This window comes from Lissotriton helveticus, chromosome 2_2 (assembly GCF_964261635.1).
Source record: "Lissotriton helveticus chromosome 2_2, aLisHel1.1, whole genome shotgun sequence".
Lineage (NCBI taxonomy): Eukaryota > Metazoa > Chordata > Amphibia > Caudata > Salamandridae > Lissotriton > Lissotriton helveticus.
The window spans coordinates 408,958,346-408,977,854 of record NC_136060.1 but is presented as its reverse complement, the minus strand read 5'-3'; the positions used below and the strand labels follow the sequence as shown (position 1 = coordinate 408,977,854).

General features: G+C 44.0%; 1 protein-coding gene across 5 annotated transcripts in view; it reads right to left on the bottom strand.

Moving 5' to 3' along the window:
- Window positions 1-19,509, bottom strand: part of RNF212 (ring finger protein 212) — a 348,304-nt gene that overhangs the window by 143,586 nt on the left and 185,209 nt on the right. For all 5 annotated transcript variants that reach the window (XM_078679015.1, XM_078679014.1, XM_078679013.1 and 2 more), the window contains 2 exons: window positions 3,649-3,707; window positions 3,494-3,563 (listed from right to left, as the gene is read on the bottom strand). In XM_078679015.1, the coding sequence (XP_078535141.1) occupies window positions 3,494-3,563; window positions 3,649-3,707 (129 nt within the window). The remainder of the gene's footprint in view (window positions 1-3,493; window positions 3,564-3,648; window positions 3,708-19,509) is intronic.

Here is a 19,509-nt window from a genome sequence, read left to right as displayed (position 1 = left end):
CCACATGAATCTTGAGCTCCACCTGGGAGGCATTGGTGCAACCCCTTACCACATTGGCTGCTCCCCCACACAGACTGCATAACCAGGTCAATGTGGCAGAAATACGGCAAGAAATCCAAGCCTATTTTGAGATGAATGGCATGCCCGATACCGACAGACACATCTTGTAGTACACCTTTAAAGCAACCATCAGTGGTACCATTACCTCCATTGCAATTGCCGGGACCCAGGAGGCTTGGTTGCTAGAGGCCGGGCTATCCAGGGACATTAAGGCCCTGGAACGACCAGACAACGCGGCTTGGAACGCGGCAAGATGGCTGCGCTGTAGTGCTCCACCGACTGACGCCGTACATCCTACAATATCCTGAATCCCACGTCACCATCGGACCATCTATTGCGATGGAGCTGACCCCCTGAGTTGAGGGAAGCGTATGGCGAGCCCGAAGAGGCGCTTTTTTGGGGTGCTTGTCGACATTGCGCCAGAAATTTGAAGACTGGCGACAGAACAAAATGGCAGTGAGAACTCTCGCCAGTGAATCTGACAACCTCGTGGAGGTACGCCTAGCAGACTACAGCGGCTGCGGGCGCGTAACATTGAAACCGCTGGCGACGGCGATACATCTGGACGGAGGGAAGACAATCAGTGCGGTGATTTGCCTTTGGCCCCGTGGTGAGGGACATCAGGGGTGGCCCCTGGGTCCGGAGCGGCCCAGGAGCACCCGAGGGCAGAGCTGAGACTTTGCAGCACCCCCTGGGACGTGAGCAAGCGTCTGGGGAGCTGGAGCGCGCATAGGAGGAGGTGAGCTGCCCAACGAGGTGAGAGCCGCGGTTGCCCGTAGCGACTGCCTCCATAGCGGGACCTGCTGGGGACTGTTGCAGGCTTCCCTCCTCCTCTGGGTGCATACATAGCCAATGGATAAGCAGCCTCCTGGCTGCCCCATGTTGCTGGGGCCATACCGAGATAATCCATGTAGGCGGGCGGCTGCGATATCGCCCTCCCTCCTTCCCTGGGCGACCCTGCCAAGAATACCGGACTGAATTGAGGAACATTATACCCTTGAGAGGCGCCTGCTGAGAGAGAGTGATTTGAATGGACTGCAGGCCGTGAGGGTGCTGGTCTTCCCGCCAGTGTGGTGTGTGAGGAATAAACAAATCACCAAGTGTCATTAACGAGGTGAGGTTACCGCCTGCGTCTCAACCTGCATCCCACCAACTGAAAGAGTCGTTGCTGAGCACTAGACCTGCCCCCCCTGTTCTTAGGCAATGCCATAATATCAGACAAAAAGGGGGCTGTACAGGCCACATTGGTGTGGAACTGATCAAAGTAGGACTCACTCGTGGTGTATAACATGGAGTACAGGCAGTAATTCGGTCATATCTAACATGGGGAAACCGGATAAAGCACAATCCCGACTCATATTTGAACAGAAAAAGCCTAGCAGGTCAGACCGTGGAGCCACGTCTGACTCAGAATTAGAGGTGCCCACGGAGCATGCGTCCGCCATGGAAAAGGCATTGTTAAGCCATACAAAATAGTCTTCAATCTATTGATGGGAAAATCGAAGCCCTCAACACCCGCATGGATTACATGGCCACCAAACTAGACAATCAAGCTATCAGAATCGGCAAAGCGGAGCAATGCATATCAACCACAGAGGACTGTGTACAGCAGATGTCATCTAAGGTATCGAACATGGACAAGGTTCTCGTAGTGATTCAGGCCAAGAAAGAGGAGCTTGAAGTCAGTTAGAGGCGCAATAAGCTGCGCATCACGGGCCTACCCGAGTCAACCAATGTGGGCCGCCTGGAGACAAATGAGAGAATATGCTCCGAGACATCTGTGGCGCAGAGAACCTATCGCAACTCCTAATTGTGGAAGGGGCCCACAGATCGCTGTCGAATCGACCACCGCCTGGAGCTCCCCCCGACCGATTATTGCGAGACTACTTAATTTTAGAGACCTGGGGGAGATTTGGGGCAGTGAAACAGTCTAGGGATGGGGTTTAGTATGCTGCAGTGAGTAGAAGATTGGTGGGAGAAGAGGGTAGAACAGATAGAGGGTGGAAGTACATTGCGACAGATGTGGGTGAGAATATGGGTAGGGAGTGTAGTAGGTGGAAGTGCTGTTAAAGCCTTATAGCCCGCTACTAAGGACTATACCAGTTGTTAAAGGCCCTGAACTCGTGTGATAAGCCTGAGCCACATGGATAGTGCATTTAACAATCCCCGCCCAAGGCAGAGAACTATAAGGTCATTCGAGCATTCCATCCACTAAGGGAAGAATGTTACCAATTAAAATGCAAGAAACATGAAGACAAACATTGGAATGTTGGAACTCCGGGCTTTTACCAGCCATTATAACCCCAGAGATACTCCATTGCCTTCATTGGAGGTCCCAACATTCCATTCTTTTTTTAGTTGGTAATGTTATGTTTTAATGAGAGCATATGCCCACCAGGTTTAGGTAGATGGAATGCATCTATGATTTCTTATTGAGTGCCTAAAGTCACCAGTGACTGAAGAAGCATTTTCATTTGTGAACCACACCTACTAGCACGGTCAATGCTTGAGTCTATATTACAAGTTTTAAGCTCATATTAGGATAGAATGACACTCGGGGGGGCGATTACGATGTCGGGCGGACGCACCGTCTCTTAAATGGGACCGACCGGCCTCCAGTCAGCAGTCCCGCCCACCTCATTAGAATGAGATCTCACTGTTTGGTCGCATTCTGATATTTTCCTATGGGAGTATGCATTACAGCCGTAATACATGCTCCCATAGGGAAATGGGAGGTGTTATTCATCTCTGCACCCCCTGGCAAGCATCTCAAGGTGCCGGTCACGGGGCGCAGGGATCAACAGGGGGCACTATAGGTGCCCCTTCAGCCCCCAACTGGAGGCCGCACACACAAGGGGGCTGTGCTGGGGGCCCCCAAACATGCTTTCCAACATGGTTTTCATGTCGGACAGGCCGGCATGGAAACCATGCCTGAAACCTTGCACCGTAATGCCAAGGGTGGAAAGGCCCACCCTTTGGGATTACGAGCTGGTTCCGACTAGCCGATGTGTTCTTTGAGCCTGTCGAAAGCCAGCCAAAATGACTGGGCAGTTTCAGTTCCGATTGGCTGATACATAATCAGCTGATCGGAACTGAAATGGACGATGAGGGTGAGAAAGCTTCCAACCAAAGGACGGAGGTTTTCCGATCTCCATCGTAATAGGCCCCTCAGTTTCAATATAGTACATACTTCTCTCAATGTATTCCGTCAAGTGTGCTAGCAACATATTATGGTGTACGATTACTGATAATGTCGATCATAGCGTATAATTTAGCTTTCAGTATTGAGGCACTTTTTCACATTTGAAGGTTTTTTTTAACATAAAAAAAGACTAGATGTATCCAAATATCAAAGAAAATGTGAGTATTGTGAAATTAAACTGTAATTTAACTATATCTTTTACAAAGAGAATATGAAATGTATCTTACGTACACATCCAAAGACACTGGCCGAGAAAGAGGAAGCGAATACTTGGAGAATCCATTAAAATTTGCTGAATGACCTAATGTAAACATAAAATTAAATGAGTGCTTAATTAACCATGAATGAAAATAATACATTTGTAACATGAGCAATCATTCTCTAACCTGAAGAACTGTTTGCAGTGCTTGAAGGAGCAAGTCGAGATGGTGGCGGAGCTGAAATACTGAATATAAAAAGGGAAGAAAGTATGTTTTTAAATTAACTAACAAAATTGGCAATACCGAAAATAAATTGAACAACGTACTGATGTTAATCACATGCTTTCACGGCTTTGAAATGCGCAATAGTTGGAGCAGGTCTGGCAGACTTCTCCATCTTAAGGAAGTATAGCATTATAGCACACTACAGAGGCTCGCCATTTAACCCGAGCTATGCAACAATTGAACATTCATCTGTCAGTTAACAAAAATAATCACTTTGAATGTGGTTGCACTTATGACATTTTTAAACAGTAAACACCAATCTGCCTTGAAATATTTCCTGAGCATAATTGAAAAAATATAGCTAAATATGTTTACCCAATACGAGTTCTTACCCAACCCGTCACATGTAAACACATTTGCAACAACGTTTGGATTCACAGGTATTGTAACAAGGCCCTGTTTGACTAGAATGAACGAATAATGTTACTGTATCACTCTGTAAATCGTCCACATGCTTTGAAAGTAAAACAGAATTGAACACTTATGAAATTATCCCTAAAGAACTGAATAATCTAAATTTAAGACAAGGCCCCTACACTACACCAGTGTGCCTAGAATTTAACTGAAATTCATCAATAATGTATTACATTACAACAATGATATACGCACTACTGTTGACAAAACTAACGTTTAAAAAAATGGTAGATTTGCACAGTGGCAGCTGGTGAAAGTTTGCCGTGGTCGGGCTAAAAGATCCATCAAAAATTGCTAAGAACGAATGAGAGCCAGTTGATGTCTCTTATAGGAGGCTGGGGTGGAGAGAAGTTATAGCATTTATATGTACAGTCAGAATGACACCTGTGGCAAGATGTACTACATGCCCAATGTTAAATGTTTTTCAACAGTACCTATCGACAGTACACAGACAACAGAACTCCCTAGGATGGCAATGTCTTCAAGTAAACATTAAAAATGGACTGCTGAAAATGAGATGACAGTGGCAGGCAGGCTTCAGTTTCTATTGCACTGTGACAAAAAAGAACAATAGTTACTTACCTGTAAACAGGTGGTTCTCCAGTATTGGTGTCTTTCATAGATTCACATGCCTGAATCATTCCCCGTCGTCGGAGTGGGAGTCCCACGGTATATATAAAAGCAATAAATGCCATAAAACTTATAGCAAATATCAGAGATACTAAACCAGGAAGTAAAGTAGCACCAGCTACAGTAGAAAAAACTTCCACATTAGTGACTATCTTAGTCGTTGTGTATTAGTCCAAACTGCGGCCAATCAGGCGACAGCACCCACCAGAATGTCCTCCCCAGAGGCTCAGGCTCTCAGATTTTCTCGCACGGGAGTGAAACCCTAAAATGCCCGAGTGAGTCTCTGGGGGGAGGCGGGCGGGTTGCATGTGAATCTATGAAAGACACCAATACTGGAGAACCACCTGTTTACAGGTAAGTAACTATTGTTCTTCTCCAGTATTAGGGATGTCTTTCATAGATTCACATGCCTGAATCAGAATAGTAAGCAGTACTCCTAACATAAGGCTCGTAGACGTCAGAGTATCAAATGCATATATATATACATATATAAATAACAGAATACCAGTTATACCATAAACATTGAATCTGAAAGAACGTCTAAAGAGCATATAGGAGGAGGAGGAAACAGAGGCTCACCTTATTTGAAAAGATTACGCAGCACTGCTCTTCCAACCGAAGCATCTGCGTCGTCTGCTGAATCTAGACAGTAGTGTCTAGTAAAGGTGTGTCTGCTAGACTATGTAGCAGCTCTGCAGATCTGTCGAAGAGGCACACCAGCAAAAAGGGCAGTGGAGGAGCTAACCGCCCTTGTAGAATGTGCTCTTGGCAAGGCCTGTAAGGGTCTGCCGGCCTGCTGATGACAAAGTCCAATCGTAGAGGAGACCCATCTAGCAATGGTCTGTTTTGAAACTGCACAGCCCCGGCGTTGCCGCCCATAAGCCACGAACAGTTGGTCTGTCTTGCGGATGGCAGAAGTTCTGGAGAGATAAAATTTAAGACATCTTCTAATGTCTAATGAATGTAGTGCTCTTTCAGCCGAAGACTGTGGAGCTGGAAAGAATGTCTTGAGGACAACCGGCTCATTCAGATGAAAATCCAGAGGCACTTTAGGCATGTACGTTGGATTAGTACGCAGTACCACTGAGTCCGTGGTGAATTGAATGAAAGGTGCTTTAGATGTAAACGCTTGAATATCGCTTACCCTTCTAGCAGATGTTAAGGCTAGTAACAACGACACTTTCCATGTCAGAAATTTCAGGTCCACCTTATGGATCGGCTCAAAAGGGTGACGCATGAGCTGAGTTAGTACGACATTCAGATGCCATGCTGGAGGAGGTTTCCGGACAGGCGGAAACATACGAAATAATCGCTTGAAAAACTGTTGTATGATCCTTACAGAGAACAAAGAGTTTGATCCATCTTGACGAAATCTAGAAATGGCAGCTAGGAAGACTTTAAGAGTAGAATGTGCCAAACCCAATCTGGCCAGATGCAAAAAGAAAGGAAGGATTTGCTCCGGTTTTGCATGAATGGGATGTAGATCATTAGATTGGCACCATGCACAGAAACGTTTCCACTTAAGTTGGTAGGTTTTGATCGTGGATGGAGCTCTGGCTTTCGCCAGCACCTCCTGGCAATCCAGTGGAATGTTTAGGTGTGCAAATTCCATGTGCTGAGGAGCCAAGCTGACAATTTCAGCGAGTTCGGGTCCGGATGGTATACCCTGCCCTGCTGGGTGGAGAGAAGATTCGGAATGCGTGGAAGTTGGATAGGGTTGCATTCCGAGAGAAGGAGTAGCTCGGTGAACCAGTATTGTCTGGGCCATCGTGGAGCGATCAGGATCAACCGGCATGGCTGCTTCTTCATCTTCCTGATGACTTTCGGGATCAGAGGTATCGGTGGAAAAGCGTATGCGAATATTTGATTCCAATTCAGCGAAAGGGCATCCCCGCACGAGTCCTTGTGGGGAACCCAGCTTGCAAAGTATGGGCATTTCCGGTTCTGGTATGTCGCAAACAAGTCCAAATCCGGATGCCCCCATATCTGAAAGATGCGATGAAGAGATGGTAGATGTAGTTCCCACTCGTGAGTGCAGCCCCCCGACCTGCTGAGAGAGTCCGCCAACACATTTGCGATTCCCGGAACATGGACCGCTGACAGATGGATATTGTGAGTGAGGGCCCAACTCCAGATCTCCTGTGCTTGTTGCGACAACCGGGCTGATTTTGTGCCGCCCTGCTTGTTCAGATAATGCATGCAGGTGGTGTTGTCTGTCCGTATTAAAACTGTGGCACCTTGTAGAGTCGCTTGAAAGGACTTCAGGGCTAAAAATATGGCGTGCAACTCTAGCCTGTTTATGTGCCATCTCATTTGGATCTGGTTCCATTTCCCGCTGACCGTCATGCCTTGGAGGTGTGCGCCCCAGCCTGTCATTGATGCGTCGGTCGTTACTATGAACCTGGGCACTTCCGTGAGGAAGGAGCATCCCACTTGTATGTTGGATCGGTGGGTCCACCATTTTATCGCTTGTCGCATTCGCGGTGTAATTTGGATGATATCCTCGAAGGATCCTGATACCTGGATCCAATGGCGACTGAGCTCTTCTTGCAAGGGCCTCATCCGAAGTTGGGGGTGAGAAGAATGCAGGAAGAAAGCATCCCGATGAAGGACTTGAACATGCGCACTGAAACGCACTTTTTTAATAACCGTGCCGCAGCGAGTCGTTGGATCTTGTCCTGTCTTTCCTTTGAGATGAATACTTGGGCGAGCTTGGTGTCCAGTGTCGCTCCCAAGAAAGTCTTTCTTGTTGCTGGCGTGAGGTGTGACTTTTCGAAGTTTACTGAGAAACCCAGGTTTTGCAACAGTGACAGAGTTCTTTGAACGTGATCTTGTGCCATATCGAAAGAACTGGCCTTGATAAGGCAATCGTCCAGGTATGGATATATTTGTATCGATTGCAACCGAAGATCGGCAGCCACTGGGGCCAGTATCTTCGTAAACACTCTGGGAGCTGAACGCAGTCCAAATGGAAGGACTTTGAATTGGAAGTCCCTGCCAGCCACTCTGAACCTCAGAAACTTCCGATGCCGTGGAAAAATCGGTACGTGGAAGTATGCATCCTGAAGGTCGAGTGTTGCCATAAACTCTCCCGCCGAAAGAAATTGGAGGATTTCTTGAAGTGTTAGCATCCTGAATGTTAGCTTCTTCAGGAACTTGTTTAGGGCACGCAGGTCGAGGATGGGATGCCATTCTCCCGACTTCTTGCGAATAAGGAAAAACCTTGAGTAGAAGCCTTTTCCTTTCTGATGATGAGGTACTCTTTCGATTGCTCCCTTCCGGATCATGGTGTTGATCTGGATGAACAGCTCCTTGAGGTGCGCTGGAGGGGGTCCTTTTGGGGGGCAATTTGGGGGAGTTTTTACGAATTCCAAAATGTGACCTCTGGCTACCACATCCAGGACCCATTTGTCTGTGGTAATTTTGGACCAATTTAAGTAATTTTGGGATATTTTTCCTCCAATTTGGTTCGGGTTGGCAAAAAGTGGTGGCAGGATGCGTACCTCATTTCTCATTGTCTCTCCCTCGATAATTAGATTTTCCTCGAGGTTGAGAGAAATTTCCTCTCCTCTGCCCATATGTTTGCTGCCGATATGGCTGGAATCTTTGGTTTCCCTGGGCGGAAGAATAGGAGCGCTGTTGGTTGTAACCTCCTCTATTAGAGAAATTCCCTCTTCCTTTTGCTCCACGAAAGGAAGACTTCCGGTATTGCAGAGTACCCAGCGAACGTGCTGTTTCAGTATCTTTCTTGATGGCCTCCAGAGCCTCCTCAACATGTTTTCCAAATAAGAATTCCCCATCAAATGCCATGTCTATAATTCTGGTTTGGACCTCCTGCCGGAAGGATGTTGCCTTCAACCATCCTTGCCTCCTGAGAACAGCTGCACCCGCTAGCTGCCGAAATCCAGTGGCAGCAACGTCCACTGCAGCATCAATCATTTCCGAGGAGACACCCTCTCCTTCTTGAAGGATTTTCTTCGCCTCAGTTCGATCTGGCTCGGGAAGCTTGTCCATGTACGGCGAGATGTCAGACCACATCTGCCTATCGTATCTTCCTAAAATGGCTAGGGAGTTTGCGGCTCTGATGGTTGTAGCTGCAATAGTAGAAACCTTCTTCTCGATAGAATCTAGGCGCCTCCCATCCTTGTCTGGTGGAACAGAGACTTGAGACGTTGGATTAGAAGATCTCTTCTGCGCTGCCTGCGCTACCACAGAGTCTGCTTTAGCTTGTCCGATGAGGCATGCTGGAGAAGAATTTGGCGCCCTATACTTATCTACTCTTGGGAGCACTGCTGGTAAAGAATTTGGCTTGGACATGATCTTTAGTCCTTCCTTCCAGATGAAATCTATAATCGGAATGGTCCAACTCTGTTTTTGTGGTGTAGATTTGAAATCATACAAGAAGCATTCTTCTTGCTTTGACTCCATGGTTATCATAAACCTCCTCGTTGCTCTATCCATGATCTTGTGGAATGAGGCAATGTCCACAGGTGGTGACTCAGATGTAGTATGTTCTGCCGGAGAGGGCGTGTTTGCATTATAATCCTCATACTCCGACGATTCTGACACATTATCCAGTTCTCCTTCTTCTTGTTCTTCATGATCTGAGAACTCTTCCTCCCTTGGCTGAGGAGCTGAAACTTCCGACGCAGGTAACGTTGGACGTCCTTCCTCCAACGGCACAGTAGTCACTGGTTGCGTCCGCTTAGAAAGCGGAGTCGCTGTCTCAGGTCTTGGTGTAGATACTATAGATTCACCAGACTCTGAAGGTGGGAAACGTCTGTAATAGTCACTGAGCATGTACTGCAGATTGCGAAACAAATCGTCAGGCAACTGCATATCAGGAGCAGGCCTGTCAGCATGGGAAGTAGGCTCAGTGTCCTCCAACTCTTCCTCTACATCCTCTTGAACCTTAATCCGGAGTTCAGATGGACTTCTAGCTGCCCCAAAATTTTCATCCTCATAGGATCCTTCCTCATCGGAATCCATGAGTTTGTCTGGCACTACAAGCGTTGAAGAAATCGTCTCCGTAGTAGCTCTCTTCTTTAGCAGCGTAGCCGTAGTTGCAGGAGATGGCAATGGAATCCCTGCTGTGTGCGCTGACCAAACTTGCAAAGTAGTGCAGCTTGATAGAGGCGGCGTCGAAGTTACATCCGTTTGCTGTTGAAACTGTTGTCTCGTCGACGGTATCGTCGTCGACGGGGTCGTCGACGGGGTCGTCGACGGTGGCTTCGTCGACGTGGACTTCGCCGTCGACGAGGATTTCATCGTCGACGGAAAGGCCGTCGACGTCGAGGGCTTCGTCGACGGCACCAACTTCATCGTCGACGGGGATCCAACCGTCGACATCATAGACGTAGACGAGAAACTCGTCGACGGTACCTTGGCCGTCGTCGACGGGACAATTGTCGACGACGAGATAGGCCTGATCTGGACATGAACCAGTGTAGGCGATGAAGCTGAAGACATGACAAGAGTAGGCTTTGGTGAGGAGAAAGTCATAGTGCAGGTGGTAGACGTGGCCACATGAGAGGAAACATAGTCCTTTTTTGACGTTGAAATTGTCAATGGTGGCAACTGAGGAGGCGCAGATTTTGAAGATTTCTTGGGAACTGTATTTTTCCCAGACTTCTTAGAGGGCGTACTATCCCCTTTAGTAGGTGGAAGAGTTTTACTCGAAGTACTAGGCCCAGGAGCATCCTGAGAGGATTTAGCCTTCTTAGCCACCTTCGCCCTTAGAGATGAACTTCTGTTTCAGCCTTCCTCTTAGTAGAAAGAAATGAAGAACCAGAGGCACAGCTTCCTACCTCAGACAAAGGGTCATCCTTGTCTTTGAGTCTGTTGAGCCACAATAGCAGTCGTCCTTCTCTATCCTTGATGGTCTTAGGGGGGAAGGTCCGGCAGATCTTGCACTCTTTTGCCTTATGGTCTGGATAAAGGCAATATAAACATTTCTTGTGGGGATCTTCCTTGAAAAGTCTTGGCTTCCCACAAGAATCACAGGCCCTGAACAAGGATTTTGAAGAAGACATCTGTGAAACTTGAAGAAACTAAGAATGTAGAAGAAAAAACTGAGCAGAGCTCAGGGAGACTCCCTTCACACGACGTGCGGTAGAAAATCTGAGAGCCTGAGCCTCTGGGGAGGACATTCTGGTGGGTGCTGTCGCCTGATTGGCCGCAGTTTGGACTAATACATAACGACTAGGATAGTCACTAATGTGGAAGTTTTTTCTATTGTAGCTGGTGCTACTTTACTTCCTGGTTTAGTATCTCTGATATTTGCTATAAGTTTTATGGCATTTATTGCTTTTATATATACCGTGGGACTCCCACTCGAACGACGGGGAATGATTCAGGCATGTGAATCTATGAAAGACACCCCTAATACTGGAGAACACCAGTCTTGTCTTTGCTGCAGCCCCTCTGATATTATCTCGATGGGCTGTGAGAAGGTAACGCGGGACATGTGCAGTGGGTTGTCTTTCAGAGCCTTAATACATGATTAGGCTTAGTATGAGGAACAGGTTGCCAGGTACTTTTAGCATTGCTTTTGAGACAGAGACGATGTATTTTAACTTACTGGACATTGGAGGGGTGGGCCCCAATGCCCTTTCACAGAAACCACCACAGAATTTACGAAATCTAACCCATTGATCTTAAAATCTCTGAACAAAATTCAGAAGTCTGGTACCCCATGAGTTCATCTTGGAAAGGTTTAAAATATGATGCCTCAAAGGTCATGAAATAATAGGCTTAGTATTTTCATTCTCAGAATCTGAATACAGCCAATGAATGTAGAGCTTTGTTCTCTATGGTTTAGAAGACCTCCTCTTCTACTAAGTTCTCATCACGTTACATGTTTTGCCACCCAGACGTGGCAGGAGCCTCTAGGAAAGCAGGCCAAATTTCCTTAATTATAGCTGCAATACTGGCATACTGCAAGAAAGATAAGTTACTTACCTGTAATCCTAGGTCTCGTCCAGGGGCATCCTCTTCAAAGTCATAAGCACTTGAATATTTCCTCCCATGTGCGGGGACCCCGGAAAATATATAAAAATATGTGTCAAAACATATGTGATATATATATATATATATATATAATATTTTTTTTCATTGAAAAAAACGATAGGTTTCAGGGGTGTTATAGTTACATGATGTAATATGTGACATCATCACAAGTGGATTGGGGGCGCGAGAGTTACAGTTAGTACAACTAAATATAATGGAGAGATTTCAATGGTTTTGTATAAGTGAAATGTCCAGCTAACTATAACACCCCTGAAACCTATGGTTTTTTCAATGAATTTCTGAGGTTTTTTTAAATGGTAATTCCTAACTATAACCTGCCTGAAACCTATGTTTTTTTCAGTGAATTTCAAAGATTTTTAAATGTCAGTATCTAACTACAATATCCCTATAACCTATAGTGTTGTTAAGTATATACGTGTATACTTTTTATAGTGAAAACAAACTTAACAGTAGTGTTTTATAACTTATAATTATAGCTCCTGGTTTTATGTTATTTATTTTTTGGACATTTCCATCTGTATTTACCCTTTTTTTTTTTTAAAGAATTGTATCTGTATATATATTTCGGGCTTTGTAAAAAAATGAATCTGAAATTAGTATATTTCCACATTTATTTTACTGATGGCTGAAAGACTGACCATTTTCACTCATATAAACACTCTTAGATGATAAACTATACACAACCTTCATATTAAAATGTGCAAGTTTTTTTATACGAGCATATATATTGCTCTGTAAGGCTCTTTACTAAAAGTCTTTTATTGTTTTTACCCTTTTACTTTGAGAACGACAGACCTATTGGCCTCGTACTCATCATTGACAGCATTTAAAATCGCTCAAAAAATAACCTAATTTCCGTATTTATCCACACTTTAAAATAAATAGAGAGGAAAATAAATACTTTTCTGTCTGTATTTATCTGTAAAAATCATTAAAACATAAAATAAGGAGCCCTACTTATAATTTAAGAATAATTAGCAGTAATTAACATATAAGTGTGGTAAAAGTATGACGCAGCACCTATAATACTTGACTTCGAACAACAGCGTTCACAGTCGATTCCAAAGTCCATCAGCATCTTAGCCCACCACTATCTCACTGTAGGTAATACCTTGCTTAACCCCTACCGCGCTACCGCGTTTTCCCGCTGTGCGCTGAAAAAAAAAATGGCTTGTTTGTGACAAAGCCAGCTCGTCATCCGCGCAGCGCAGGTAACGCTGATGACGAGCTGGCTTTGTCATCAGCGCCGAAGGGGTTAATCTTCCCAACGCCCAAGCGCCGGCACACCTTTCCGGCGGTAGCTTTATGGTTTACAAATGCTGTGTTTTTTTTAATATAACAGCATAGTGATGAGAAGGAATATGCTACTTACCAGTATGCATCTGTTCTTGGCATGTAGGGCTGCTGACATTTATATCTATGCATAGATCGCCGCCTAGTGTTGGGCTTTTATGGAGGGACTGAAAAGGGTCATTCCTCCAAGACACCCACCTTCGCCTGTCTGGAACCTCAACATAGTCCTCACTAGGCTCATGGGCCCACCCTTTGAACCTCTTCACTCTTGTGAGATACAATTTCTCACATGGAAAGTGGCTTTTCTGGTGGCAATTACGTCGCTACGACGTGTTAGCGAGCTACAAGCCCTCACTATTCAGGAGCCTTTCATTCAGATACATGCTAATAGAGTTGTGCTGCGCACCAACCCTAAATTTATGCCCAAGGTAGTGTCACAGTTCCACATTAACCAAACTATTGAACTACCGGTATTCTTCCCAAATCCTGATTCAGTAGCGGACAGAGCACTACACACACTAGATGTTAAACGAGCTCTCCTGTATTACATAGACAGGAGTAAAGATTTCAGGAAAACTAAACAAATGTTTGTTGCCTTCTCTCCACAACACAAGGGCAACCCAATCTGTAAATCAGGTATAGCCAGATGGATTGTTAAGTGCATCCAAATCTGTAATCAAAAGGCTAAATGCAAGTTAACAGTTCCCCCAAGAGCGCATTCCACACGCAAGTTGGGGGCATCCATGGCTTTCCTAGGTAACATTCCTCTAGAGGACATATATAGAGCAGCCACATGGACCACCATACACACATTCACCAAACACTACTGCGTGGATGTGCACTCAAAACAGCAAGCTGCTGTAGGTCAGGCTGTTCTCAGATCTCTCTTTCAGACTGCTGCAGCTGGCACGGGCAACCGCCGCTAAGGAGGGTACTACTATTTATTCTATGCATAGATATAAATTCAGCAGCCCACATGCCTCGAACGGAATATGCTACTTACCAGTATGCATCTGTTCTTGGCATGTAGGGCTGCTGACATTTATATCGCCCGCCCTCCTCCCCGGTGCCTGTCGCAGCTGTAGCACTCAGAATTCATTGTATTATTCTCATGCATGGTCATCACTTACTATATCACACTCCATCTCTGCCACAATGGCGAAAAACAATCTGAGCATGGAGTGGATGCCCATGCGCACTGTAGTCCAGGGGAGGAGCCACCTATCTCGTGATACTTCGAAGACTCTTCCAGGACAACAATGTGCAATCATCCGGACCCAACACTAGGCGGCGATCTATGCATAGATATAAATTCAGCAGCCCACATGCCTCGAACATATTGGCACGTTTTTTTCCTTCTATTGTAAACGATATTTTTTTAATGTCTCCTATTTAGATGTTTTTAATCATGAGAATGCCAATGACACAGTTTACCGGGTAACACTTTTTAAACTCTCCAACATATGTAGATAATAAGGACTTTATACGTGTTACTATGGAAATCGAAACCTTTACAGCTTCACAGTTTGTAACTTTTCCCAACACATGCACAAGTAAAACAGTTAAAACGTGAGCACGTGTAAACTGTAAAACGTGACATCTAAATAGGCGGAGCCGCATCTTCCTTCCATAGACTACTAAACAACCAAAAACTATATAAACCACACCTATTGTGCGATTAGTTTCGTTTTCGCCAGTTATTTCTGCGTCGCTAATCTGTGATGCAGGTTCCCTTTTCTAGCAACGGATTCTTGTTTTGAATCAACAAAACATATTCTGGAGTTGTAAGTTGTTTCATTATGGCATAGTAGATAGTTATAATTTGTGGCTATTTGTCAATATTTAAACATTTATATCTAGAAAAAAGTGTTAATGCATGTTTTCCCTTTTTTTCTTCGTCAGCAGCTTGTTTTCAGAAACAGATAGATTACAACAAACATTACTCCTTTTCTGGCTCCTTTCAGCTTATATATTGTGACTTTCAATGTTATAATATTGATACTGTACTTCGCTTCAGAGGTGTTGGTGACCCTTCGGCACAAACCCTAAACATTTACAATCAACGTCACCACCTTCCAGTTGTTAGTGTGTTTTCCTCTAGGGATCATATACTGTTAATATGTATATTATAATATTAACAGTTATGCTGATCTCAGTGGAGTTCATGACCCGTCGGCACAAAGAGTAAAGATATATAAGCAACGTCCCCAGCTTCTGGTTTTTAGTCTGTTCCCCCCTTTTGATCATATACTGTGAATATGTATATTATAATTTTCACAGTCATAATGATCTCAGAGGAGTTTATGACGAATCGCCACAAAGTTCAAACTTTTCGACGTCCCGGACAAAAGAAGCTCAGAAAATATTTACCGCTCGAAAGTGTTTAGGTATGGATCTTCTGTTCTATAGATAACTTTATTTTCCTTTTCTTTTTACTGTAACAATGGTGTAATTCGTTATATTGTAATAGATTGTCCTATTGTTACAGAAGAGGAATAGGAGATTTGTCGGCGCCATCTGTAATATAGCTTACGAAACATTAGAACATACTTGATCAGATATTTTTTTCAGTGAGCATATTTTACGAAATTGCAGAATAAAAAAATATAGCTTTGTTACTTTAAATATTTGATAAACCCTACATTTCTGAATGTTATTTTCTAATTTCTATTCTTCTCAGTTTCGGTTCCTATTCACCTTCTCCCTATAGAATATATAGGACCAGAACTGTATATTATAATAGTACTATCCTATATATTCTTAAGTGAGTATGTAATTTGTTAGCGGAACAGTGTGCGACCTCTAAGCACTACGACAGAACGTTCCTGAATTCTACAAAATACAAATATGAAAAATAATAATGGATACATTTTTATGTAATATGAAGTCACTTGTACTTGACTATTTTTTACTTGTTCTCCTGACCTCCGATAATGTAGTGCGGGAGTGTTTGTTGTTACACTTCTATTCTACTTTATCTAAAAGTAACTGATGCCCTCTTGCATTAACAAGAATATGGGGCAACACTTTACGAAGTATAGCAGAAACAAGGAGAGTATGGCCACGCTTAACTGATATTTTATGAAATTCCATTTTTATTTGTCACCCCTTTCATATATAGAGCGTCAGTTTCTGAAGAGAGTTTATTTGTAATTGCTAAATAAAAATGGTTTCAAACCTAGACTGAAATGTTTGCTGCGCAACCACACATCCTCATCAGAAAAGTAAACACCACATTATAAGTAAATAGTGCTCCTGGGAAGTATCCCACCTGCAAACTTGATAAAAAACAACACCGCAAGACACTGTCATTTTTCCGCCGTGATTTGTACACCCCACGGCAATTATAATAATGACCCTTAAAACATATAAAACAATTGTTACCTTCATAATCCCTGTCCACCATCTTGTGACCACTGTATATAGTTAATAGTCTTCCTACCCTCCCCTCTACTACTTTCTTTTCCCCTACTCCTTTGGAAGTGCGTCACAAAATGACTGACAACAGTGAACCGTTCCCACCCAATAAGGAGCAAACTTGTGCTTGGAACACTTTAGCCAATAAAATGTCCATGTTGTTCCTCAGAGGAGGAAGGAATGACTGCCAACACTTCTACTTTTAATGCTTCACAGCCAATAAACATTAAGCTTCGTAAGGTCCTGCTTGGAACACGTTATCCAATGAAATGTCCCTAATACTCCACGAAGAGGGAACAAATAGCTGACAACACTTCTACTTCCAACGGTTTACAGCCAATCAACATTAAGCTTGGGAAAGTCCTTCTTGGAACAAGTCAGCAAATCAGATGTCCTTCCTACTCCGCAGAGCAGAAGTGAATGTCTGCCAACACTTCTACTTTCAATAGTTCGCAACCAATCAACATTAAGCTGCAGAAGCTCCTCCTTAAAGCACGTCAGCCAATCAGATGTCCCTCCTACTCTGCGGAGAGGGAGTGAATGGCTGGTAACACTTCTACTTTCAATAGTTCGCAACCAACCAACATAAAGCTCAGGAAGGTCCCCCTTACAACAAGTAGATGTCCTTGCTAATCTCCGGAGCAGAAGTGAATTGCAGAAAACACTTCTACTTTCGATGGTTCACACCCAGTGAACATTAAGCTTGTTGTTGGAACACCTCAGCCAATTAAATGTTAATTTTGTTCCATGCACACATACAGAACATGCCCTCCCACAAATTAATAAATTTCCTGTAACAAAGTCACTCTATCCGTAACAAAAGTGAACACTGCCTAATAAATAAACATTATTCCACATTATATTAAAGAAAAGCAGAAATACGACGCATTATTATTTTCCCGATATAATTTCCACAGCCTACTGCACCCCCCTCCCAACATGAGTGAAGCCCCGGGACTGTGGGGGCCGCAGCGGAACCCCGCTATTATTTTTTAACAAATACCCCCGGGACTAATTTCCACAGCCTCCTGTACCCCCCTCCCAACATAACTGATGCCCCAGGACAGCGGAGGCCCCAGCGAGCCCCCACTATTATTTTTATTATATTTTCCACTGACTTCTTCAACCTCACTTCTACCGATGCACCAAATGGCTGCCAACACTTCCTGGTTTCAAATGTTGACAACCACTTGACAGCCAATCAGCATTCAGCGCGTGATCGGGACGGTGCGCTTAGTGTGCGCGAAAGATACACCCATCCACCGAGGCCATAGATATATATGTACTTTTAATTGCAATTTTCTCAGGAACTGCTGAACAGATTTACAACATATAAGCAAAAGGCACGAGTCTGAACCAAGGACTACCACTTTGCCAAATTTGGTGTAATTCCGTTTAGCCGTTGGGGCTGTAGCCGCGATGAACGGTACCTATGAAAAATTGCATGGGGAAAACACGTTTTGGGACCCCCTTTTTTCTCAGCCCCCGCTTCACGAATCACCCCAAAACTTTCAGGATAGGAGCGGACTGGGAGCGCCCCACCAGTTTTGAAACTTTCACGAAGATACGTCAATCGGTGCAAAAGTTACTCCAAACAGAATGTTAAGGATTTCCTATGAAAAATAGGTCCTAACTATAACTACCTAATGGCGACCGCCAGTAGGGAATATATAAAACAAATCCTGACAAACGCCACTTCTGGTTGGCGCGACAAACAGGTACGGACCACTCGGAGAACCAAATCGATGATTTTCAGTGCTTTATTATTAAATCATGTGGCACCCAGTCAATCTCGGCCAGTGCCCTAGCATGACGCGTTTTGACAGAACAAGTCTGTTACATATATATATATATGAAAATTATTTGTGCTTAGCGGCCGCGGAGCAGCACTATGCCACAGCCGCTTTCCGACGGTGGTTCGTGTATAGGTGGCGAACCTAAAAATCAATTCACAATACCGTCACCATCAGTAGCAGTAAGTACAAGAACTCCAAGTTTTGCAAATCAGTAGTCTTTTAATTTCAGCAACATTTCGGCAAACAATCCACTGTACGCGTTTCGGGAATCCTTTTCCCTTGCTCACGAGTGATGGTAGAGGGTTGCAGATAGGTTTAAATTACCATGTGACTGGTGCAACACAAACAACATTAAAGACAGACTTAAAAGTGCTGTACATATATCGTTAAACTTGAGGAAAAAGCGGTATTTACAGAAATACATTCATTTACCCCTTGATAATGTAAATTATACATCAGAAAAGAAAGGAAACATTCGGCGGCTACAGTGTATCATTTCGCCCAGATTCTTAATTGCGCTCGTGTCATTTGCTTATGGCCGTGTATTTTTTGTGACACAAAACTATATCAGCAATCCTGCATCTTGTCAGTTATCTTGGTTCCGCCCAAGCGGTGCAATTGTTAAGTGTCACATTTAAGAGCACTCTTGGCTGAATGCTCTTTGTTATTGACACATAACTTTATTGACAATTCTGCTTCACGGCAGTTCTCTCAAATCAGCCCCAGTGGGCAATTGTTACGTGTTTCATTTAAGGCACTATCAATGAATGCTATCTTGTTGCTCCCCTGCCCATGTGGGCGAATTCACGGCAGTTAATTCAATTATACATATTTCGACTTAAACGCTATTATAATTATCACAGCCATTTCCAACAATTCTGTACATATGCTGATACTCTCAGATAGGGGACCTTTAACAATTCTTCCTCTCTGCAATTTCTTACACGTTCTAGAAAAAATGGAAATACAAAATGTAAAATATACCATAAATTATAACCCAATAAACCATCAGTGATTAAAATCTAATTCAAACGAGACATAGTCGTGTATTTACAAGTGTTAACATCTAAAGTCTTTCAGTAATCCAAACTATGGCAGCATTTTGGAAATAAAACAATTAATTATCATATCTGGTTTACACAAACAACATTTCATCTCAGCTTGTTGTTATTTGCAAGGTCTA